The sequence below is a fragment of the Cladophialophora bantiana genome (genome assembly GCF_000835475.1).
Source record: "Cladophialophora bantiana CBS 173.52 unplaced genomic scaffold supercont1.15, whole genome shotgun sequence".
NCBI lineage: Eukaryota > Fungi > Ascomycota > Eurotiomycetes > Chaetothyriales > Herpotrichiellaceae > Cladophialophora > Cladophialophora bantiana.
The window spans coordinates 606842-631790 of NW_015971589.1; the positions used below are offsets into that span (position 1 = coordinate 606842).

Below are 24949 nucleotides of genomic sequence, written 5' to 3' on the forward strand. Positions count from 1 at the left end.
GACGAAGGAATGGAAAGATCAAACGCCATTAGATGACAACAGGCAGGGGTGTCGCCGGTCCTGTGTGACACAATCGCTGGACTCTAAATGGCATAAATTCGCAAGTATATCGAAGTAAAGGCGTAAGACATATCAAGGACGGATGGTGGTGGTGATGGTGATGGGGGAGGAAGTTTTCGGTGATGTTTTTGTGCAGCCGGGAGGCAGCCTGCGAGCCACCGAGCCACCAGAGCCTAGAAGAAGCCTCCAAAAGGCGAAAAATGGATTGTCGCGGCTGCAACGAGTCTCTTTGGCCTCTCCAGCTTACGCTAGAGCCAATGAAGCTAGCGCCATTTGACCCCAAATCTCAAATCTCTCGGCTGCGCCGCCCGCCAAAAATATTGGGTGAGTTCGTTGTTCGCTTTCAATCATCGACACGTGTTTACACAAATAGACCCTCCGACTACTCTTACACTGCTCCTTAGAATGCACTCTACTAATAAATTCCCCGCGGGCTCTTAAATCATCTTATCCATCTAGTTTGAACAATTCTGTGAGACGGGACACGAAGAGCATATATATAAACCGGTTCAACATCCCACTAGTCGCCAAATACAAAATTCCAGATAGACCAGGATGATCCTGGGACCAATCAATGGAATTGATTGCGTCGCTTTTGTCATATTTTTACTTCCGCAACTGCTTTACCAGGTAGATCTCGGCGAGCTTCTGGGTGTGATAGTCAGAGTAATACCTTTTTTGAGTGCGGAAAACACCGCTTTCTGAAAGTCGCAAAAGTATACTGATCACCGCCCACAGTTTTCCAACTCCCATACCAACTTATACATGAACGATATTACACCAAAGATAACCTTCGATCACCTTTCGCCCGACATGCCACGCTCTTCCAGGACGTGGTTATTCGCTGCGTGCGATACGCCTTTGCAAAAATCCCTGCCCGCGTAGGGCGAGTGTTCTTTTGCAAATGGGTCGCATATCCATTCTTTCGGTTTCGTCTGTTGCGACACGGATACCTGTATTGCCCGATGTTTTATCGGGAAGTCATCAGACATGGCGCCAAAGGTCTTTGGATCGTCGACGATCCAGACTGCGACCCGGACATCATCATTTACTATGCTCATGGTCAGTTGTTGAGAAGACATCTTTTTCATACTTCCAAGGTCAGCTGATGTTCTCTCGCAGGCGGTGGATTCTCCATGGGTTCAGCATATTTCTATATCGAGTTCCTGATGGCCTGGGCAACTCGATTAAAAGAAAGTGGTTTCCAAAACCCAGCCGTATTTGCTTTGGAATATACTCTCGTCCCGGATGCGCACTGGCCGGTCCAATTTAATGAGACCCGGGCAGGGTATACTTTTCTTCGAGAGACGTTCGGGAATGGCTCAGCAGCCAAAATCTGTGTGAGCGGTGACTCGGCGGGAGCAACACTTGTCCTAAGCATGCTGCTCCAGCCTGGTCATCTCGAGCAAGATCCTCAATACCAATCGCTACATCGACCAGGTCTGGCGATACTCCTTTCGCCTTGGACACATCTTGTGTCGGATTTGAACCAGAATACGCCCAGTTGCTATCTGGATCGAAACAGCCTGCATCTGTACGCAAGGCAATATGCAGGAGAGGCAACCATGACGGATGGGGTCATTTCACCCGGACTCTGTACTGGGCGTTGGAAACAAGCGTCGCCGCCGAACGGGTTTCGGATCATATACGGGGCTGAAGAGGTGTTTGGTCCTGGGATCCAAGAGATGGTGGACCACATGAAGAAAAACGGCGCCATGGTCAAAGTCCATGAGCAGGAAGCAGGCATTCATGCCTGGCCTGTGGTGAATTTGTTCCTCGGAGGGACTCGAGACGAACGCCTGCAGGGCCTCGATGTCATGACCGACTTCATTCTGTCCTCAAGCCTGGCATCAAGGTTATAGTTGTAACAGTGCATTCCCCCTGCCTCTTGTCTTCGAAGCATGCCATCAGATTAGATCAAGTTTGGAAAGGTCTTTCATCGACAACAGTTGGACGTGCGAAGCAACGACCACGGCCGCGCTGACTGGGTTGTTGCGTTGCGATCTTGTCTCCAACGGCTACCTCCAGATTGCTCTGTCATCATTTGGCAAGCGATGATTCAAGAAGGTGTAGGTATTCCAAGTGTCTTCCGCAGACTCTCAGTCATTCGGTGGCCCATTTTGTCCCTGTCGAAGAGCACGCGTGTTTATCGACGCGCGTCTGAGAAACGATTAGTGTTAATGGTGATGTAGAAAAGTGGATTGTCGCTGTGATGGCCGTGGCCTTCCTATCGCCGTCGCCATGACCGCCATGCATTGTTCGATTGGCGTCGAAAAGGGGAGATGGCAAAGTGTGATGGACTGGATCCGCCAATCAGGTTTTCGATGAAGGAAGATGGAAGAGGAAGACAGCAGAGTTTGCGCAGGTGTGGGATTGACAATTGTGGATTCGGAAAAACTGGCCTCTTGGGCACTGCCAGGCACTGTTGCAAGTGGTTCGCATGATTGGGCCACAAATTTAGCGTGTTTCCGACGCCTAGTGGCCTGGGCCTGCACGGCTACAGGGCCTGTTGATCTGATCAGCGGATGCGGCAATGGTGACGCGGGCTTTTATAAGGCCCCTCTGACCCCTCAGCTGCAAGTCTTCGAACTGCATGACTCGCCCTTCCGGAATCTCAGATGCTCAATCCCACTACTCGTAGTGACTTGGTACTCGCACTTCTTCGGATTTACATTCCTCCTTCTCCGGGCACGTTCTCACTAACAGCTACTTGTACAAGCTACTGCCACTAACTGCCGTTGGTGCTTGTCGTCATTGTATTGAATCTCCCAGTACTCGGTACATACCAGGTACCACCGTTACCATCACTTCACCACTGCTATCCACGGGCTCGACCTTACACGTCGCGACCAGCCCTTCCTTCTTCACCCGTCTGTATATTGTGACTACCATCAGCAACAAGTAACAACAACATGAACCAGACACGCTCCTTTGTACATCCAAAATGACTTGTCGCCCACTCACACTCCGCCGCACCATCATCAATACTAGTCCTGAACAAATATTACCCCGGCTTCCCTGCACCATTGGCACTATCACCCAGCTGCACCCTTCATTCGCTGAGCAATGAATGAAGAACACGACAACGCCAACTCCAACTCCGAGTCATCATACCGGCCTTCCAGTCCAGATTTATCAGGCTTCATCAATACCAACGCCCCACTGCCCAGACTAACCCGAATCCCAAGCTACCACGCACCAGACTCAAATTTCCCTTCGGGTTATTCATTCAGTCCACGAGGCAGCTACGACGCCTCGCCTTTCTTCTCACCTTCGACAGCGACATCCACAACCCCTTCGACGTCGTACTTTGGCTCGCGTCCTCCAACCCAAAGCTCTCAGGTGAACCTTTCTTCGCACGCTTTCCGCACTCCGAGCCTGCCCGGTCAGACCTCAACTCAACAGTCTCCACTAAATCAGTTTCGACCTTCAGGTCAGCCATACAGTAGTCCACCGCCATCCCACCACTACTCTCATCGACCATACCAAATTCATCCAGAACAGTCTTCTGTTCCCTTTCCACCTTACGGAGAGATGCCTCGAACGCGGCAACAAAGAGCCGCTGAGGCACTGGGTCAGGCTCAAGACTACAGTCTCAACGCCCCAGGAAACGCCATCCAGCCCAAGGTAGAGCAGGTTCAGCCAGTACAACCAGTCATGCCCATCGCCACGGCAGACCCTTCCTTTGGGATCGACGTGAAGACCAAGTTCCCCGTTGCCCGCATCAAGCGCATCATGCAAGCAGACGAGGATGTGGGCAAGGTCGCTCAAGCTACACCCACAGCAGTTTGTGAGTTCTTCGTTCTATTTCCGTGGCCCCTGGCCATTCCTCTGACATTTACACAGCCAAAGCACTGGAGCTTTTCATGATCACCTTAGTCTCCAAGGGCGCGACCGAAGCAAGGGCAAACGGCTCGAAAAGAGTCACAGCACAGCATCTCAAGGCTGCATTGATGAAAGATGGTCAGTTCGACTTTTTGAACGACATCTGCGAGGCCATTCCTGATGAAGGCTCCAAGAAAGGAGGGGCCAAGTCGGAGGCCAAGAGTGAAGATAGCGAAGAAGACATCAAGCCCAAAGGGAAGGGGAAGGGAGGCAAGAAGCGGAAAGCGGGGACTGACGATGAAAGTGACTGATGTGAAACCCCCTCGCTCGATGAGCTATGAAGAAATTTGTATGATTATGAAGATGATATCAACCATCCGTGTATTATGCTGCATCTGGAGTTGCAAAAGGAAAGGGTGCAGCGTTCTGACGGGGGAAGTCCTCGGCAAAAGACAACACCAAACACATGGACCTCGCGAACAATCTCCCGCAATTCCATCGCACAAAATATCCTTCTTGAAGGCCCATCACGCTGCTTCCTCTCCATCGCCTCCGCCATGATCTCCAGCGATGCGATGTGTTGGGCTCGGAGACGGCGTATTATTCCGCCAGGGCCATGGAGCTTGATTTATCAGTGCCAGAAGGATGATAACTCCAAAAAGACTGGTAAACCCCAAGGCAACCCACCCGACCACAGCGGTATATGCAACCACCACCAGGCATAGCAGCACGAAAGCTCCGATGATAAGAGCGGCCATCAGACCAGCAGCGAAGATAGCATACCTCTGAACACTTCGTTGCGAAGTCTTCCCATTCAGCCCATCCCAGTCCGCCATCCAGTGGTCTTTGAAGAAGGTCAAGATAGTCGAGCCGAGTGAGGCAATCGCCAACGCTAGAAGGAACAGGAGCCAGCTGATGGCTAGGAATTCTTGGATCTGGTCCACGTTGAAGACTGGCTTTCTCGCTCGAGGGGTGGAGGTGTTGTTGGACAAGACGTAGGAGAAGGTGATGCTCGCGCCCAGTGTCGCTATGCCGATGACGGTTCTGAATACCCCATTGAAGAACGTTGTGACCGATGAACCAGGATGTTTGGTGATGGGTCGGATGTGTGACAAAGAGTGGCCGTGCTCAGAGTAGAATCCAGTATGCGTTTTGGTTGGTTTGAGGCCACTGGCGGCGTGGAAGGATCCTGGCTGGGTGTATATACCATCCAGTCCCCCGTCTTTGGTAGATTCCCGCTCATGTGCTCGAGCTTCGGGTGTTGTAGAGGACTTGAAGGTCACGTTTGCCGCACTTGGACTTGAGGGGACCTCCATCGGGTAGAAATGTCCCAGTTGGGCTATACTTCAAGGGCCAGAGCTGCTAGTTCCACTTCCACCAAACCTGACAGCAACAAAAGGCATTACCTAGTGATTCTGGACTTTTGGAATGGAGAAGGAGAAAGTGAGAACAAGGGAAGGGCGTTTTTTTTGTATCTATCAAGTGTCCGGCAGAGAGGCAGCTGCTGGCCTCCACCAGGAAGTCACGACCAAACAAGCGGGTTAGTTTTGTCTCAGCTAATAACACCTCTGACCATCACAGATTCAAGCTCTTTCTTCATCCATAACTCTGGGATTCTACCTTCGCCATAGCCAGCAAATCATACCTGTTATCCCAATGATCGCACCAAAATGAGGCAAAGGGCATGGATATCGTGAGTTGCTTACCCAATATGCATGCCACGCGAGAGTTGCGCAGTCTAACGTGAAGATGGCTGGCTAGCTCACTCGCCTGATTGCTGGTACTGGCTCGTACCAGACAAAACCAAGGACAAATACACCTACAGAGCGCCTTGCGTCTTGTAAGAGCATCTGCAATGCCTTGACGGTGAGGGAGCCCCACCCCCTTCTGTGAGGGTGGTCACGCTGACGCTGTGAAGCACACCTGGCGCAGCGGCAGCGTCGAGCGCGACGATGAAGCCGCTGTGACTTACACGGTCAAACTCCTACAACGCCTTGAAGGTATTCTTCACGACGAGTCGCGCAGAGCCGCACCGCACTCCTGCCTACGCTATGTCGCGTCGAGTCAAACGTACATCATAATCACCAAGCTCGCCGTTTCCTCTGCCAACACTGAAATTATCAAGTCCTCTGCACAGCTCTTCCATATCCTCATCAATGGCGAGGCCGAAGGGTTGCTGGACAGCAAACTGTTCACGAGGTCTTTATTAGATCTAGTGTGCTTTGCGACAATAGGTGGAAGAATCATCGTCGAAGAACGTCTAGAAACAGACCTGGTGGAACTACTATTTGAGATTGCTACCAAGATCAGGCTGGACCCAGGCATCCTTCCAGCTTGGTTCTATCCGGACCGAGAAGCAACACGGGGCCGCAATGTTGCAGACGACTCTAGGAGAAGTCAATTCCCGCTGTTCCATGTTCTGGTGCAGTATGTCCACCATGATGGGCCAGTGGGCGACTTTGCCCGCACGGCGTTGTTATACCTGACGGAAACCGCCTCCAGATTCAAACCGTTGGAAACATGGATGATCGAGAGTGACCTGGCTCCCCAGATGGCTAGTGGTCTTGGTGCCCTATACAGCCGGCTCAGCAGACAATCGACTCCTCTTAGCGGACAGGCTGCCGCACCTCCCATTGTCTGCCTGTCAGACCGCTCAGAAACGCTTGCTCCACTCACGGCAGTGTCGCATTTCCTTCAGCAAGATATTAAGGCCTTCTTCACTTATCTGGCATTCTGGCAGGACACCCTGAACCATTGCAAGTCAGCAGAGGTCAGCGACACCTTACTTGATCATTTTCAGGTGCTCTTTGTCCAACAGCTCCTCTACCCTTCGCTCTTGGAGTCATCAGATGTCGAGGGTGGCTCTACCGCCGCGGTTATAACACACCTCTCCCGGATCCTACTAGCGCTTGATCACCGTCAACTTGTGGATCGTATCTTGCGCTACCTTTTGGCGTCTCCAAACATGCCTCGCGGACCGCGAGAAAAGAGCCACCGAAGACAGAGAATGTCGGTTAGCAGGCGGAAGTCGATTGATCACTTGAGAGCCCTTGCAGAAGTCGCTGATAGCCCTTCCCCGAACCTTTTCAATCTCCTCGACTTGATGGTAATGAGCCTCAGATCTCGTCACTCGGAAACCGTCAATGCTTGTCTCAAGCTCTTATCAGTCATTATCGAGAATCACCACTTCCATGTTCTGACAAGTCTTTTCAGGCTGGAACCGACTACTGTGTCTCCAGGCCAACGCGGAGTCGAGTGTTTGAATAGCTCCTTGCTCAAACTGTTTGACTATGCTGCAGCTATAGCCAAAACCCCCGAAATGGATGACTCATACCGGGCGGCATTGTTGGACGAGCAGATCCTGCTGGAGCAGCACAGCTGCCTCACAACGAATCAAGCGGACACAGACGAAATGGACGAACGAGACATGTCTATTGCCCAGGACTGCAAGCTCTTTGAAGCTCTCCTCACACTGCTACGAAGCTTTTTCGCGAATGACACCGTCACGAATCTTTATCTGACTGAGGCCATCATGGCGCTGGCTGCCTGTGAACACATGAATCTGCAGGGGTGGCTTTTGTGCCCAGGGAAGGAGACAAATAGTGAAGATAGCTCTGCATTCAACATTACTTTCATCATTGGCGAACTCATCGAGCAAGTTCGTCAATGGCGCTCACAGTTTCCCGAATGGGATGAGCTTATCTTCCGACGAAGACTGGAGCTGTCGGAGGATGACCCGCTCACTAGCCCTCCAAAGTCAAGGACTTTGTCGTGGCAGACGAAGGAGACTGATTCAAGTCTGAGAAGCGTCTCGCCTTCCACTGGGAAGTCTCAATCACGGCCAGCAACTCCGAGAGGGCGAAAGATAACCACTAGGGAGTTCGGATCCATCGACAGTGCCTTGTCTAAGTCTGGAGCGCACCGGAGCAGTCTGACCGATCGCACTCTCGGTCATTCGCCCCTGCGGCAATCAGTACCAGCAGAACCTGAGGAGAACGACGAATCAGACCAGCAACCGGCATCGTTAGTGCCACCACCAACAACCGCGCTTCTCAAAACGCAAGTTTCGCTATCTAATTTCAGGGCACCGGAAGAGGCTTCTGAATCCTTACCCGTACACGCTGGTCGCAAACAAACTTCCAGCCCTGCTGGTGTCGGACGTGCCATGTTGGATACAAGTGGTGATTCCGGAACTGTAACTCCAAGCGGTCAAGATGACTGGTCGTCGAGCCAAAGGAACCAAGTCAGTCTCAGTCATATATTGACCAACGCTGTTATTCTTCAGGAGTTTATTCTCGAGATTGCAGCGGTTGTCCAGTTGCGGGCGACATTCTTTGGCGAGGTTGACTTCACCACGAAAGTCTCGGATTAGTGGTTGTGAAAAAGACCCGGGCAGGATGCTCTGTGAGTTCAGGTCTTGGACTCTATAATTATAGTGTAAAGATACCCTTTCCACGGCATCGGATGCTGTTCTCGGCTTGTTACGGCGTAGTTCATCAATCGTCAATTCCCGTTTACTAGAGGTCTTCTGTCTTCTACATGGCCTAATATCTTTTTCTCATATTCATCCAACATCTGCAAGAAATGAGTCCTCCGCCAACTTGAGATCCAACTAATCATAAACGCATTTCTTTGTAATTGGATCAGTTCCTTCTTTGTCACATCGGTTCCCTCAGCCATCTTCAACAAATTCTCATTTACATAGCCGCGGAAATAGGCTGGGTCGTCGCTGTTGATGGTCACCTTGACGCCTTGTCGTAAGAGGCTGACGATTTCCCGGCCCTTGAAGTCGGCGGTGACGACCGAGTTGGAGATTGGACAGCAAGTGAGACCGATGCCGCGTGTCTTGATGGTGTCGACCAGCTCGGGTGACTCAATGATGTTTGTGCCGTGGTCTATCCTGTCGACCTGGATCTCGTTGACCGCCTGTCCGATGTGCGTCAGGATGTTGGGCTGGTCGATATCGCAGTGCATGGTGAGCAGGTATCCCTCGCGGGCGGCGCGCTGGAAGACGGACGCGAACTTGCTGGGGGGGTTGCCGCGCTCGTCGCTGTCCAGGCCCACGCCGATGATGCTGTCCTTGAACGGCAGCGACTCCATCAGCGTCGACATGGCGTACTCGGCGCTGTGGTCACGCAGGAAACACATGATCAGGCTCGCGGAGATGCCTAGCGTGCGCTGCGCCGTGATGATCCCGTGCCGGTAGCCTCCCACCACGGTCGGAAACGGGATGCCGCGCGACGTGTGCGCTTGCGGGTCGAAGAAAAGTTCGACGTGCTTCACGTTCTGGGCGTGCGCAGTGCGCAGGTAGCTCAGGGCCAGGTCAGAGAAATCCTCTGCCGTCACCAATACGGCGAGGTTTGGGTAGTAGATCTGCAGGAACGACGTGAGGTCGTTGAACGCGTAGCCTGCCTCCGGGTGAGAGGGTTCTAGGTGGGAAAGCGACGATGGAGGGTGCAGGTTGTTCCGCGAGGCGAGCGAGCGGGCCAGAACGGGCGTGAGGCAGCCCTCGAGGTGGACGTGCAGTTCCGCCTTGGGCATTTGCGCAATGAAAGTTTTGAGGTCGACTTCGGGAAGAGGTTGGGGGTGATCAGTTGCGGAGTCTGAGGCCATGATGACTTGTGCATAAATTCTGAATCACTGTCAAGAGAGAGAGAGCCGGTCCCTGTGCCCAATTCTAATTCCTCCTACTCGTAGCTGCGCGTGGTGGTATCGCGAGGCTGAATGGGCCGATACGTAGGGCTGTGGTACAAACACCCTCTTCTCCAGTAGATCCTTGGACTCTGGGAAGCCAGGGTTTTGGATCTTGATGCTTCAAAGGCTTTTCGCCTTAGGTGGGTCGGAGGGCTGAAAGTTGTCCACGTTGTCAATATCGATCACGATACCGCCACGGGAATCCCTCTGGTCGTTAAGGAGATCTGGCGCACAGTCGCACACTGTCACGTTTACAGTCAGAGCCGCCGTGGCTTCGGCAAGGTAGATAACCAGGTAGGTTTGTTAGACTCGCGGGAACTTTTTCTACCTCTATGTGGTATCGAACATCGATTTACCCTTGGAGAGCAAGGGTGGCACTGCGCATTCAATGACCTCCCACCCGATTGATAAGGGTCCAGGTGACCAGCAAGGAGTCCGGTTAGGTCCAGGAAGTTCCGCAGAAGGATGCCCAGAATGTTGCCTAGTGGCGCGAGCAAGAGTTTGTCCGTCTTTGTGATTTGTCTATGGTCAGACGTGTGTCGTTTGGGGGGGGCTTGTGCATGACTATGGATGTCCCAAGGTTGTCCTGGAGTCGTCAAGGTGGTAAACGAGTCGCCCAATCATCCTTGATAAGGCCGATTGACAGTCACGTGCAGGAATCGTCAGCCCCGGAATCGTTACCGGAATAGAACTTCCAAGGTTTCTTCAACCAAGGTGGAGGGCCGAGGGCAGAGAGCTGCACTTTGCGGCTGAGATGGCATCATGATGGAAGGTGGAGGGCCACCAAGTTGTTATGGCGTTTGTCTCTCCTTGCAGGACGTCTACGTACCTCGAGCCTAACCGCCAAAAGATGGAGAGAGAGAGAGCAAGAGGCCATACTAACATTAAGGGGGAGAAACAACGAGTACTCCGTATATTTTTTTTTATTCCTGCTGCTTGTTTAGCTCCGTGGGCGCCAGAGATGCATGAGAGAGGAGACAACAGAGACGCTTAGCCGGGGGGCATGCTGGGCTAGGCTCGAATCAGCCGCCTGAAACATGCTTGGAGCCCGGGACTGGGAAGCTGGAGCATCCCGGCCCTCATCTCTCTAATTCTCCATCCAGTTCGTGCCAGGCTGCGCCCGCGGGCGACAGACACTTCTCTTAGTTGACAGAAATAATTCTCCTGATTCCATACCGAGTAGGGTTTCCCATATTCTTCGTCGTCGTCGCCATCATCATCACCAATCCATCCCCATTTTATTCCTGTTGCCGCTGTTTCCACTCGTCATTTTTCGCGTTGTCTTGGATCTTGCCTCGTATTGGCAATTTTTTTACCGTACCGACTCCTGCAAGTGCACGCGCGCGTTCACAGCTTTGATCGCGTTGGAATTAATTGGGGGGCATCCGGTGCCTGCATAAGCCTTCCCTTGGCAGCCAGACCTGAATTGCATTGCGAGCGAGCATCGACCACTTTGGACAACCCATCGACTGATCACGGCCGCGGTCCTGGAACACAGTTGCTGTCTTTTCTGGTTGCTCCCCTGCAGTTTCCCAAGACGATGGATTGTGCTTGAATGAGGTGTATGGTTCGCTCTGCGCCAGTTCTGCGCATCTGGTACACCGTGTCTCATTTGGCCGTACCTCTCGAGTCACCACCACGTTGCGAAGTCACGAAGAATGGCCTTCCTCTTTAAAAGTAGGAAGAACGCGCCGCCCGCCTCGGGCTTACCCCCTGCGAGTCGAAATATCCATACCTCTGACGGCACTCCCACACCCTCTTCGTCAGGCCCGAATGGTTCAATAGACAGCACAGGGGAGAGATCTACCCAGTCGCCTCCTCCTAATCCTAATCCCAATGCAAATCCAAATGGCTCCATGAGTTCAATGAACTCGACGTTGGCCAGTGGAGCCCCATATGCACGCCGCGAGAGATCTGAATCCGAATCCGGGGTACGTCAAACTTTCTGTGTGTGCGGATATCAATTGGAAAGCTGACATTGTTTTTCTGCAGGCTCGGCCTTCGACTTCGCAGGCGACACAAGTCCCTAATGCCGCCCTATATCCATGGTCGCAGCGGCGCTTGAATTTCCCTACGCCGCAGTCCAATCCCTTCCCTCGTTACGGCGCGGCTGTGAACGCGATTGCCTCAAAAGATGGGGACATTTATATCATGGGCGGGCTGATCAACGGTTCCATGGTCCGGGGCGACTTGTGGATGGTCGAGTCTGGCGGCGGAAATCTCTCTTGCTATCCCATCGCCACAGTTTCGGAAGGACCTGGCCCCCGTGTTGGACACGCAAGTCTGCTTGTTGGCAATGCTTTCATCGTGTTCGGCGGTGATACCAAGATGGACGATAATGACGTGCTCGATGACACTTTGTACCTGCTTAACACCTGTAAGTGGATCAGTCTCGAGTTTCCCTTTTCAAGTAGATTCTTGCTCACCATCCTCCAGCTTCCCGGCAGTGGTCGAGGGCAGCGCCTCCGGGTCCACGACCCTCTGGACGATACGGCCATACCCTCAATATTCTGGGCTCCAAGATATACATCTTTGGGGGTCAGGTTGAGGGCTATTTCTTCAACGATTTAATAGCTTTCGACCTGAACGCCTTGCAGAACCCGCTAAATCAGTGGGAGTTTTTACTGCAGAACACGGGAGACGATACCGTCGGCCCGAATGCAAAAGTGCCTGCTGCGAGGACGAATCACACGATCGTCAGCTATAATGACCAGTTATTTCTGTAAGTGAAGCACGATAGGCTCCCGGATCTTGTTTAATCAATTCTTCTGTAGATTCGGGGGCACCAATGGCACTCAATGGTTCAACGATGTCTGGACGTACAGTCCCATCACCAATGTTTGGACACAGCAAGACTGCATAGGATATATTCCTGCTCCTCGTGAAGGCCACTCTGCCGCCTTGGTCAACGACGTCATGTATATCTTTGGCGGCAGAACTGAAGAAGGAACAGACCTTGGTGATCTGGCAGCCTTCCGCATCTCATCAAAGCGATGGTACACTTTTCAGAACATGGGCCCTTCGCCGTCACCCAGATCTGGTCACAGCATGACAGCGTACCGCGACAAAATTATCGTTCTTGCTGGGGAGCCTAGTTCAGCACCGCGGGATCCTGCAGAGCTCAGTATGGTTTACGTACTAGACACTGCAAAAATAAGGTACCCAAATGATGCACCAGCCGCTGGTCAACCCGCAGATTCCAGGCAGCCCAGCAGCCCGACCCGAAGACCAAGCACAGAAGCAAGATCTGTTATGCCTATCCGTTCAACATCGCGAGAAGGGGCAAGAAGTCAGAATGCATCTCGGGAACAGTTCGCGGGTGGTCCGGTCCAAAGGCCAGACGCTGCGCAAAACAACGCACAGTCGCGACTGCCACGAGCATCTATGGGGCAGGCGCCTTCTGGACCTCCGCCCCAGGGACAAGCGCCCACGCCACGTGCGAATGGAGTCCAGTCTCCTCCAAATGCCCCCAATGGTCCAAAATCCCGGTACAATGGTCCGCCGCTCGACACAAGAGGTGCCGCAGCCGGCGCGGATGGCGCGCGAACTGCTCCTCCAGATGGGATAATACAGCCTCCAGCGGTGAGAGATGTACAGAAAGAGAATATCAGGCCTAGCCGCGAAGGAAGCCCGAGCACTTTTGGGCGCAGGACTCCAACACAACGAACAGAATCCAAGGCAAAAGCTATGGAAGCAGGTGAAGCAGCTCCACTCATGAGCAGCGGTGTGGCCAGACAACGATCCCTCAGGTCCCAGCGAGCTCAAAGTTCAATCGATAGCACAGAAGACGGGCTTTTGGGGCGCTCGTCCTCGGGCAGACATCATGGAGAATCACAAGCTGATAACCGAAGCTTACGAAGCATACCTGGCGATGAGCCCAAATCTCCCAAGATGAATGCTCATCAAGAGGCGCTTCTCAAGGAGCTGGAAACCGTGAAAAAGACAAACGCCTGGTATGCCTCAGAACTAGCTCTTGCTCGGAAGCAAGGTTACCATACCGGCATTTCCTCTAGCCCTACATTCGACGAGCGGACCGTCAGCCAGGTTGCAGATGACGATCGACCACTAATGGAAGCCTTTATGACCATGAGAACGGAAATCATCAAGATGCAAGAAGCCATGGAATCGCAAGCCACGGCGATGGCAAGACGGATTGCCGAGGTGGAACATCAGCGTGATGCCGCAGTTACGGAGGCTGCATACGCACGAGCCAAGCTTGCAGCCCATGGTGGTAGCCAGCGCAGCACACCTCAACCCGACGCTGGGCGCGAATCTGACGAGCAAGAACGTTTCACTGACCTTTCACGCCGGCTCGCTTTAGCTCTCGCTGCACAGTCTGAGCACAAAGCCAAGCTTGATTCCTTGAACAACGATCTTGCTTCCGAAAGAAAAGCTCGAGAACTGGCAGAAGAGTCTATTGACGCTCTTCAGCTCCGGTATGATGAGCTAAGTAAGAATCGAAATCCGGCTGAACTCGAGGGTCTCCGTGCTGAACTTCACGAAGCTCAGAGTTTGGCGCGAGCAGAGGCAGGCCGTAGAGCCGAAGTTGAAGAACAGTTGCGAACATTGCGGGTTGATCACGACAGTTTGATCAAGATGCACGAGGATACATCATCGCGGCTAGCGAGTCATACCGCGTCGATGGCTGCTTTGGAAGCCGCCGTGGCAGCGTCAACGAGCAAAGCCAGCCTTTATGAACGGCAAATTGAAGAAGAGCGCGGGCAAAGAGAAGTTGCAGAGAGGAAACTATCTCAGTTAAGAGCCGAGCATGAAGACAGAACTACAGAACTGGAAACCGTCTCGAAACGCCTGCGTGATGCCGAAGAATTGGCCGAAACCCACGCCAGGGAAGCTGCGACTCATCGCGAGGCTCTTCTCGCCGGGCTAGCCAAGCTGTCATCTTCCGACACAGCCTCTAAGCAAGACGCGATGGCTGAGCAGAAAATGGCAGCTCTCCGTGAATCGGCCGAGGAAGCCTCAAGTTTGGCCAAGCGCAACCAGGAAGCTGCGGATAAAGCAGCACAGAAGCTACGCAATGCAGAAGAACGAATTGCCGGACTGGAAGCGTATCAGGAACAATCCAGTCGCGAAGCTCTCCAGGTCCGGCGACAGTTACAGACTGCTTTGCGGGATACGCAAAACTACCAGGCAGAGATTCGCGAATTGCGATCAAACCTTGAGATGCATCAGCGAGATGCTAGCGCGCTTGCAGTTCAACACAGTGCGCTCAAAGACCTGTTAGGCGAGCGCGGCATGAATGTCTCCGATGTCAGACGGTCGCCCATATTTGAACACTCTCCAAGCTCTCGCTTTGGCACACCGGAGCAAGCGCGTCTCCGTGAACTCGATCAACAATTACAAGCCAGTATCAAAGCTCATGAAGAGACTAAGAGTCAATTCGAGGCTCGTATGCAGGAAGCCGACAGCACTTACAAAGAGAAGTTGGAGCAGCTCGAGAACGATTATCAGTCTGCTGTACATTACGTCAAGGGCACCGAGAAGATGCTGAAGAAGATGAAGGAAGAGCTCACCAAATACAAATCCCAAAACGCGCAGCTAACGGGCGAATTGGAGACCGCTCGAAGTACCAGTGCAGCTTCTGGGACGGCCGCCGACACCTCGGCCTGGGACAACGAACGGAATCAACTTCAATCCTCGATTGAAGAGATGAGGACGCAGACGAGCAAACAAATTGCTCAATTAGAATCGAATATTACCTCACTGAAGTCGGAGCTTTCAACTATACAGGCAGAGAGAGATCAGCAAAAAGCTAGTCATGAGGAGCTCACACTAACTGCGCAAAAACTGGGCAAAGAACTGGAGCAACTCAAGTCGGAAAACTCGATGCTCGAAAAGCAGGCGGAAGAGGCCGAAAGTCGGGTGACAATGCTCCTAGATCAAGTGGGCCAGTCAGTAGGAAACTATCGACGTCAGTCACAGTTACAGCCTCTGTCTCATGGCATCAATGGTGTTGGCCACAACCGAGAGGAAAGTACTTCGACGCTAACAGATGTCTCGGTCAACGATGACGCTTTATCTCGAGACGAACGAGGATCTATTGCCCTGGACAACTTGGCTTCCGAGCTGGAGACGCTCCGATCACAATGGGAGAGTACGAGCAGGAACAACTATCGGCTTAGCACAACTTTTGACTCGGAGAGGACACCTACCACAGAGAGTCATGGGACGGAGCTGAGTGATAATCTCGCCAACTGGAGGCGGCGACTTGAAGAAGAAGAAAATGGTACAAGAGAAACGTCGACTGTCGCGTGAAGGAATCCGACTTCATATTCAATGTGACACTAACGACAAGGATTGGGTGCTTATGTAAACAAACTCAGCCTCTCTTTTTTTTTTATATTCCTATTGGAGTTATTGTATCTCCTGGGAGCTAAATATGCGGATGACAGTGACGAAACAAGTTTCATGGAGCTGTCTACTGGCTAGGAGCTCAATGTAGTTTTAATTGGCAGATCCTTGAGCGCAGAATTGTTAAATACGGGACGGAATTGGGATGTGGTTGGTTGGGCGTGGCAGGATGAGTCCCAAATTAGATGAATGGATGTCGAACAAATACATGCGACCATTAGCCACAGGCTTTACAATCTCGTGAATGGTGAAGATGTTTTGAAGAGTGGGCTTTCACAACGAAGCGAGATCTGGTGAGGCTTGCGTTGTTGCACGTGACCTTGTCAAATATGCTCGCTCTGCAAGGCTGGTTCTTGCGGCTCCCCGCATTTTGCTGCAGGCAAGGTTTTTGGTCAGGCGTCGGCCGTGATGCCTTCGTCTCCAGTATCCGTGTCACAGGCGGCCAACTACCATTTAGGCCCTCCCAGTTCACATCACTTCCAGTACTAATACCGCTTCTTATTCAAACACAGATTGCTGACATTATTAGATAGGCTGGGGGCTGCCGCGGGACGACCTCGACCGGCCATTGCATTTTCATCCTTGATCTCACATCTGCCTCAAGTCACCGCCCATTTTGCGACCCGATCGCTCCTGCCGATGTTACGATTCTAAGAAGTCCTTGTTGTGACATGCCGGCTCAAGTACCATGGTTCGTGGGACATGCGCGAACCTGATCTAGCTACACCCGCCACGAAGACCATGGCGTCTCACAATGGTCCGACGAGTGCCGGGTTGGGGCCACTTGATGTGAACCGCCGCCGGCCTGCAACTCAAGAGGGCGAACAATCTACGGCTCAAGACATGCTCGAAGGTGGAGGTCGCTTCCCATCAAGCTCCGCCCTCAAACAACCGTCGCTGCTCAGTGGCCCTGGTCGAGGCCAACAAAATGGGTCCACCCCAAGAATAATACCTCAAGATGCGGAAGACTATTTGACGGCGAGGCCAGTTGCTTTATTGCAACGCACCAAGAGCGATCTCGGGCCTCGACGCAAGGAGGGACTTCAAAAAGTTGCGGCAGAGGACAAGCTGGCACACATTCGACATGGTTGGGACGATGAGTACACGTCGAACGAATACCTGTCACTATTACACTCGACATTTTACATGTACTACACGGAAAAGCGGCACGAAAGCAACGGCTCGTTGTCTGAGGAATCTAAACAGTTTCCCAGCGTGGACTGGCGCATGAAAGATCGGATGAAGACTGTGTCTGCGGCATTGGCCATCTGTCTCAATATCGGTGTGGACCCTCCCGATGTGATCAAGACGAATCCCACTGCGAAGCTCGAAGCGTGGGTTGACCCGACGGCAAGCAGTGGTGGTACGACAAAGACGATGGAGCAAATTGGTAAACGCCTGCAGGAGCAATACGAGTCGTTGAGTCTGCGGACAAGATACAAGCAGTATCTCGATCCGTCAATCGACGAAACGAAACGGTTTTGCATCTCATTGCGTCGTAACGCGAAGGATGAGAGGGTGCTTTTTCACTACAATGGCCATGGTGTACCTCTGCCCACCCCGTCTGGGGAGATCTGGGTCTTCAACAAGAATTACACTCAATATATACCGGTGGGACTTTACGACCTGCAGTTGTGGCTTGGGGGGCCCAGTCTTTTTGTTTACGACGTCTCCCATGCTGGCAATATTGTCTACAACTTCGACACATTCCTCGCCAAGCACGAAAAGGAGAATGAGGAGCTCAAGAAAAGAGATCCAAATGCACCTGTTCAGAACTACGGGGACTGCATTCAGTTGGCGGCTTGCGGGAGAACCGAGATGTTGCCTACGAACCCAGAACTCCCCGCCGATCTTTTCACATGTTGCCTGACGACGCCGATAGACATAGCACTGAGATACTTTGTGTTGCAAAATCCGCTTCCCAACGGACCTGCCATCGAAGATGGGAAGATACCTGTCCCAGGCCGCTTACAGGACAGACGGAGTCCTTTGGGGGAGCTCAACTGGATTTTCACAGCCATCACTGACACTATCGCTTGGAACATCCTACCGCGACATTTGTTCAAAAAGCTTTTCCGCCAAGATCTTATGGTCGCAGCACTGTTCCGCAATTTCCTGTTGAGCGAGCGTATCATGAGGGCAAATCATTGTCACCCTATATCATCGCCAGCTTTGCCAGAAACACATCGACATCCTCTTTGGCAGAGTTGGGATCTTGCCATGGAAATGGTGTTGGCACAGCTACCTATGCTTCGAGAAGCTGAAGAGGGGAAACGGGTCTACGAATATCAACACTCGACGTTCTTTTCGGAACAGCTGACAGCCTTCGAGGTGTATCTCAGCTCTGGTCCAACCAAAGATCGTGCCCCTGACCAACTGCCGATCGTTCTCCAAGTCCTCCTCAGCCAAGTGCATCGACTTCGTGCTTTGATTCTGCTCAGCAAATTCCTGGACCTCGGACCGTGGGCTGTTCACCTAGCTTTGAGTATTGGAATCTTCCCTTATGTAGTGAAGCTTCTCCAAGCAGCCTCTTTAGAGCTCAAGCCGGTGATGGTCTTCATTTGGGCTAGAATCATGGCGGTTGACTATACGGTGCAGAATGATTTGCTCAAGGATAACGGCATCCACTATTTTATTTCCATCATGAACCCCCGTTCAGATATTCCCGTCGGCAACGCCAGCGAACATCGAGCCATGTGTGCCTTTATCGTGGCCACGTTCTGCAAGAGATATCCTCCAGGCCAGACAGTCTGCCTGTTACCTGAACTTTTCAGTGCCTGTTTACTCAATATGGCAGAGCCTGAAAACCCCTTGCTACGACAGTGGTCTTGTTTGTGCCTCAGCATGCTGTGGTGCGACTATGCTGATGCGAAATGGATGGGCATTCGCTGCATGGCTCATGCCAGACTCTGCGAACTGTCACTTGATCCCGTTCCAGAAGTTCGAGCCGCCATGCTCCATGCGCTTACCAACTTCCTCGGCATTCCTGATCTAACTGATCAGGTGTCTCAGATTGAAGAAGGTATTGCCTCTTCTGTTCTTTTTATGACATCTGATGGTAGCACATTGGTGAGGAAAGAGCTGGTTGTCTTCCTATCCCACTTTGTGAAGCGGTACGAGAACAAATTTATCGTCGTTGCGTACGAGCAGCTCGTGGAAGAAAGGGACAGACACCCATTCAAGCAGTCCGAGTCGAGCAGCTTTGAAGCTGGTGATTCTCTCAAGTGGATGCCGATCTCGGCAAACACAATTTATGGTTCGATCTGGGTTCAAATTTTGATGCTGTCTGTCGATCCTCACCCAGAAATTGCGCGGAATGCCTCAATCATTGTCGACCATGTGCACGATACCTTGATCAACTCTCCCATGAGTCACATGGCGATAGCCGTTATTGACGACCTGTTGCGATTCTCGAAGAGGGACGAGTGCCAGCTCAAGAAAGTTTCGTCCCGGGATTCGCTCCGGGCGATCGAGAAACAGCCGGGCACTCCTCCTCCCACATTGCCAAAACAGCAGAGCTATCTGTCACTAAGCCTGAAGAGAGCAGGCAGCTCGCTCCGCAACCTCGCCTTTGGTACTGGTCCTTCAAACCCTTCAGCTTCTTCAAGGGAAAACAGTCCTCAAACATCTCCCACTAAAACAAGGGAACTCGTTCAACCTGTCAATACTCCTCGAAGTCGTCTTCCGCCTGAATGGAGCCGTCCACCAGAAACAACTGATACGAGGAGCGCCCCTGGATCGTATCACTCGGCCGTTCTGCCCACTTCGGCGGGCTTCGTTTCGCTAGATCCGAAAAAGCGACCGGTCTTCCCGCTCCAGAGTACTTTGCTAGACTGGTCAACCGAATATTTCCGTGAACCGCAAATGAGACCCAATGATCCCGACGAGCCCGGCTCGGCTGACTACAATTCCAGACTATGGCGGCGCAACCGCAACGAAAAGATTATTGCCGACAATCAACCACTAAAAGGCATAGCAGGAAGCTCCAAATGGACTCGCTACGAAGGTTTCCTCAACAACCAGAGCCAGCCCATGAAGCTGACGTTCCATCAATTTGATAACCACCTTGCCGTCACCGACGACAAGGATACCGTCACTATCTGGGATTTTCAGAATAATGAACAATTGAGTCGGTTCAGCAACGGGAATCCCACGGGGAGCAGAATCAATGATGCCAAATTCTTGAACGAGGATGATCAGCCTCTCCTGATGGTAGGTAGTTCCGACGGTGTTATCAAGGTATACCGCAACTACCATAGTTCAGCGGACGTCAAGGTGATAACTGCATTCCGGGCGTTGACGGAGCTGATCCCTAGCAACAAGAACGCTGGATTGGTCTTTGACTGGCAGCAAGGGCAAGGCAAAGCCCTCGTGGCGGGAGACGTAAAAGTCATCAAAGTGTGGAATGCGGCGACGGAGCTTTGCGTTGGGGACATTCCGGCACGCAGTTCTAGCTGTGTGACCAGCCTGACTAGTGATCAGGTGGCGGGACAGATCTTCATTGCGGGTTTTGGAGACGGCGTGATCCGCGTGTTTGACCAGCGACTCAACCCTCGGACATCGATGGTCAAGCTCTGGCGCGAGCATAGACAGTGGATAACGAATATTCACATGCAGCGTGGTGGCGTGAGGGAACTCATCTCTGGAAGCAGGAACGGGGAGGTGAAATTGTGGGACCTGCGGAATGATAAGGCCGTTCTGACGTTGAACGCTACTTCATCAGCCCCATCGCCTTTAAAGCCCGAACATGGCAAAGATGGGACGAGTACTGTTGGAACTAGCAGCTCCACAGCGTCCACGGCGGCAGGCTCGACGACACTCCTACGCAGCCTCTCCGTACATGAGCACGCTCCAGTCTTCGCCGTGGGTACCGACAAACACGAAGTGAGATCGTTCAACACAAATGGAGATACATTGGGTATTTTTGAACCTTCGAGCAGTCGAATGGCGCATGTCGTCGGTGGCAGTCTTGCAGGCAGGGGGCATCAGGCTCCAATAGTGGCAACGGCATACCATCCCCATCGCATGTTGCTGGCGTGTGCGGCGTTAGGAGACGGGCACGTTAGTTTGGTGACTTACTGAGAGGTCAGCCGATGAAGCTGGAGAGTTGAAGACAGCCAAGGTATTTGGGCGAAACCCCTTTGGCTTCTTGGGGAGATCAGGAAGGGCAGAGAACGCAAGAGCCAAGATGAGGACACCGTTTCTCTGTGCAGAGACAGTATGAAAGCCTTGGTTCGCTGGGCTAGAGCAGTCGAGATATTCTGCGCAAAGCTCTGGAGGTTTGCTCAACTGGATGCGCCATCTCGGATCAGATATGGAGAGCACACGGGACAGGACGACAACGATGAAGACAGCATCATTAATCTTAGCATTCTTTCTCCGACGGGCGGGAACGCAGCGGTGAGCATCACGGGCATAACATGATACTAGGCCAAGGAATGATGAGGGGAGGCATAAAGGGCGAGCTTAGTTTTGAGCGGGCGTTAACATGTGCTGTATGCATTCAAAGGGTGATACAGTAGAGTAACATCACACGCACGCGATCACTAGGCTCCTGATACGTCTCAGCCCCGTTGACTTGTGTACTTGGGGGTAGCCCGTCCTCGGTGTACTTGTTACTTGTAGGTATTATGCGTGCCAATAGGATCCTCCCCTGCACGAGGCATAATCTAGCGCATCGTAAGCTGAAGTCGTTTGGCGCCAAAATCCGCGCCCGAAGAAAAGCCAGCAGCAGCCTAGTGGACGAAAACCGCAGCCGCAGCTCGCCGGCACACAGCCTAGTGGCGGCAAACCACGCGCCTGCTGGTGGGCAGCTTTGCCCTCGCCGCCGACCTCGTACGTTCAGCCCTTTTGACGAGCGGCGAGAAGGCGAACCAAAACAGGCGGCGAGGCCGGGCTGGGCCCAACGAGGGCAGGGGCATCAAGGCGATATGACGCGATATGATGCGCTACGAGAAAGTGGCCCCCGCGACTGCGTCGAGTGAATTTCGTGAGAAACGACGCCGCGAGACGGGAGACACGAAAAGGGCAAACGAATCGCGCAATCACTCCGCAAAGGAAGAGGGGAGGCGGCGCCAGCGACGGAGAAAGGCAGCCGGGATGGATGGGTTGGAAATGTCGACGTCTGATGCATGACCTTGGGTATACGCTCTCTGCGCGCGTATATATACCTACCTACATACGTGCATAAATGAATGGGCGAGCGAGTGGATCGGCGGATGGAAGGATACACCGATATACCGACGGGGAGATGGACGGAAGAATCACATTGTATAGCCACGAAATTCCTCAGTGCTCTCGAGGATCGGTCTACCTATCTTTGCTTCTTGGCCCCCATCGACTTGACCTGGTACAAAAGCGTGAGCCCTTTTTCATCATCAGGGCAGCCAAGTAGCTCTGCGCGCTCGCTCGCTTGTATGTGGTAATACACAAGTTTGAATGGTTTCAAGCCTCCCTCGACAAAGCCGTCTTCCATCCTTTCCCGGTTGGTATGATGAAGCGAAAATACTCCGGGACATGAAGCAGACTGGAGATCTGCCTCCCTCGGATCATGGTGAGACCACTGCATGCTGTTACCAATTTCTCCTCCCTGGATTATCAATGAATAGTGCCTATTTTCCTTTTGATTCCCGTTTGCCATGAAACGCCACGAATACACTTGATAGGAATAACCTGACGGGGACCGTCACCGTAATCATACATTCCTCCGATCCCACCGTCGGACAACACTGCCCAGGCACACCTTCAACAGCCCCTGCGCCGTGAGACCTTCGTCGCCTTCTTCGCCGTTCCAGGGCACGGTGTCGACCATGTCTCGGATGTGGTACTCGCCGCTCAGCGTATCGTCCAGTTCCCTGAGCATGTCCCTAGCCTCGGGTTCCCTTCCGACCTGGAAGAATTGGATGCCGACCTGCCACGGCTCGGCGGACACGCCGTCGAGTTTCCTGGCGGCGCTGACAATTACGCTCTCGACGTCGTCGGAGGGAACCCCGTCTGTGATGACGATGATGTTGAGCGGTTTCACGGTTGCCTCGTGGCCGTGGGCCTGGCGTTCGAGGGAGTCGGCCAGTTCGTAAAGGTACGGTTTCAGGATCTGGTTGAGGCGTGTCCCCGTGGGTGTGCCGCCCAAAGGCCGCACGTTTTGGAAGAGACTCTGCACCGCGGTCGTGGTTGTGATGTTTGTATAGCCACCCTGGTTTGTGTGCGGGTTCCGATGATTCAAAAAGTAGACGTCGATTCCGTCGGGGTCGTGGGCAGTACAGATGGGAGCGATGGCGGCGAGGGCGGCCGAGGTCTCTCTCCAGGAGCGGCCGGCCATGGAGCCAGAATCGTCGATGAGGAAGATGGTGTCGAAGGTGCGCAGGAAGGCATATGGCGAGTCATCGGCGACTTGCATGGCATTGGACAGGTCGGCGGGCGAATAGGGGACATTGGTATTGTTCGACGCTGCTGAGCGTGGAGAGTATGGCGGAGGGGGGTCAGCTGCTGCCGGACGACGAGTTGGCGTGGTGGTAGCGAACGGGTTGTTGGCATCCCGGTTGTTGTTTCTGGCCCAAGCGATGGGGGATTGAGATTGAGATGGTCGTGGGGACGCTGTCAAGGGTGCTGCTGGCAACGAACTATGACTAGTTTTGAACGACTTCCTGGAACTCAGCCGGCGAAAGAGATTATCCATCTTGGGCAGACGGGAGTGGAAAGAGTTGGGTGAGATGAGGATGGGAGCCTCCATGGTGCCGGTTGTTGTTGTTGTCTTTGTTTGGATTTTTTTACCCTCGTGACTGAAGTGACGCAGTGACACGGATCGATTTGCCACGTGGAGCTAGTCAAGTGAAAAGTGAGAGCAGAGCAAGAGCAGAGTTAGGGTTGGTGTTGTTCTTGTTCTTGTTCTTGTTCTTCTTGTCCTTCTTGTTTGTCGTGATCGTTTCTTTTCCTCGAGGCCACCCCAGCGAAGTTATACTTCTGATTCTTCTTCTTCCCTCCGGCACACAACAAGCCCTCATCACGCATCCGCAATACTCCCTCGCGCCTCTCGATTCCGCCCAGGCTGCATCTTGAGGGCTCAGGAGGGCCCAGGAGGGCTGTAACGTGAACTCTTGATACACAAGAGAGCATCATTTATCAATGAGGAATGATCCCCGTGTGCACAGCCTTACTGGCCCCCCACCCCGCTAGCAACGCGAGGACCCTCCAACACCCAGTGAGACTAGCCGACGAGGCGCAGCAGGCATCCCACTTCCCACCCACTCTCGGTGACTCTCGACCCCGAGTAATCCAGAATCCTTCTCCAGAATCCTTCTCCAACAAACACGCGCTTGTCATCGCTGGCTCGATTTGCCTCCTGGCCGATCTCTTCGTTTCTTCTGCCTGATTCCGCCTCGGCGGCTCGCTCGAAGGGTTAACGTGCGACAAAACAACCGTTATTGTATTTGCCGAGAACCCTTGCAAGCCCTTCTAGGACCCAACGGCAGACACATCCATTGGGCACTCTGCGTTTCTCAAACAACATGGCGCTATCCTCTCCAGAGGGCGCGAATAGGAGGGGGAAGGGGGGCTTACGAGACGTTTGAGTCCCCCTGGGCAAGCCTGGGGTAAGAGGCGGTACAAAAGTATAATATTCGAATTCGAAAGCTGATCCTCAAGGCAGACTTGTTCGACTTCCATTGCTCGATCCTCACGAGAGGCCCTACAAGAGGAAGAATCACGTCAAGAGGACGCACAGCTGTGACGGTGGTCAGATGCATCCACCTTTTGCGCAGCTCCCGCCTGCTTCCACAACGCACTCTCACTCCCTTTTGACCCAGTGCACATGTTACGACAGCCACCTGATAGTATAAGCAGCGGGAAGGGAAAAGGTGCAGAAAAATATGGATTCATGTGCAGTTTACAGCCCGTAGACTAGGTACTCGTAGCCATTTCATATGCACACCCAATCCAATCCACTGACATCCAAGCCACCAACTCCATGCAGGTTCTGTACCCTCGTGATAAGAGCATTCTGTTC

General features: G+C 52.9%; 8 protein-coding genes across 8 annotated transcripts; 5 read left to right on the forward strand and 3 right to left on the reverse strand.

Moving 5' to 3' along the window:
• Positions 1–615: 615 nt before the first annotated feature.
• Z519_09377 (uncharacterized protein) lies at positions 616–1922 on the forward strand (the record flags this gene model as incomplete). Its single annotated transcript, XM_016767100.1, has 3 exons — positions 616–742; positions 799–1122; positions 1183–1922. The coding sequence occupies 3 exons, from the start codon at positions 616–618 to the stop codon at positions 1920–1922; spliced, it is 1191 nt and encodes a 396-aa protein (XP_016616616.1).
• Positions 1923–3126: 1204 nt separating this feature from the next.
• Z519_09378 (uncharacterized protein) lies at positions 3127–4196 on the forward strand (the record flags this gene model as incomplete). The annotated part of the gene is made up of 2 exons (XM_016767101.1): positions 3127–3850; positions 3907–4196. 2 exons carry the CDS (start codon positions 3127–3129, stop codon positions 4194–4196), a joined length of 1014 nt encoding a protein of 337 aa, XP_016616617.1.
• Positions 4197–4412: 216 nt separating this feature from the next.
• Positions 4413–5201, reverse strand: Z519_09379 (uncharacterized protein; the record flags this gene model as incomplete). Its single annotated transcript, XM_016767102.1, has 1 exon — positions 4413–5201. The coding sequence occupies one exon, from the start codon at positions 5199–5201 to the stop codon at positions 4413–4415; it is 789 nt and encodes a 262-aa protein (XP_016616618.1).
• Positions 5202–5569: 368 nt separating this feature from the next.
• On the forward strand, positions 5570–8257 carry Z519_09380 (uncharacterized protein; the record flags this gene model as incomplete). The annotated part of the gene is made up of 3 exons (XM_016767103.1): positions 5570–5578; positions 5647–5751; positions 5804–8257. 3 exons carry the CDS (start codon positions 5570–5572, stop codon positions 8255–8257), a joined length of 2568 nt encoding a protein of 855 aa, XP_016616619.1.
• A 131-nt stretch (positions 8258–8388) lies between these two features.
• Positions 8389–9498, reverse strand: Z519_09381 (adenosine deaminase; the record flags this gene model as incomplete). The annotated part of the gene is made up of 1 exon (XM_016767104.1): positions 8389–9498. One exon carries the CDS (start codon positions 9496–9498, stop codon positions 8389–8391), a length of 1110 nt encoding a protein of 369 aa, XP_016616620.1.
• A 1739-nt stretch (positions 9499–11237) lies between these two features.
• Positions 11238–15852, forward strand: Z519_09382 (uncharacterized protein; the record flags this gene model as incomplete). The annotated part of the gene is made up of 4 exons (XM_016767105.1): positions 11238–11510; positions 11572–11956; positions 12016–12301; positions 12354–15852. 4 exons carry the CDS (start codon positions 11238–11240, stop codon positions 15850–15852), a joined length of 4443 nt encoding a protein of 1480 aa, XP_016616621.1.
• An 837-nt stretch (positions 15853–16689) lies between these two features.
• On the forward strand, positions 16690–21030 carry Z519_09383 (uncharacterized protein; the record flags this gene model as incomplete). The annotated part of the gene is made up of 1 exon (XM_016767106.1): positions 16690–21030. One exon carries the CDS (start codon positions 16690–16692, stop codon positions 21028–21030), a length of 4341 nt encoding a protein of 1446 aa, XP_016616622.1.
• A 1612-nt stretch (positions 21031–22642) lies between these two features.
• Z519_09384 (uncharacterized protein) lies at positions 22643–23677 on the reverse strand (the record flags this gene model as incomplete). The annotated part of the gene is made up of 1 exon (XM_016767107.1): positions 22643–23677. One exon carries the CDS (start codon positions 23675–23677, stop codon positions 22643–22645), a length of 1035 nt encoding a protein of 344 aa, XP_016616623.1.
• Positions 23678–24949: the final 1272 nt, after the last annotated feature.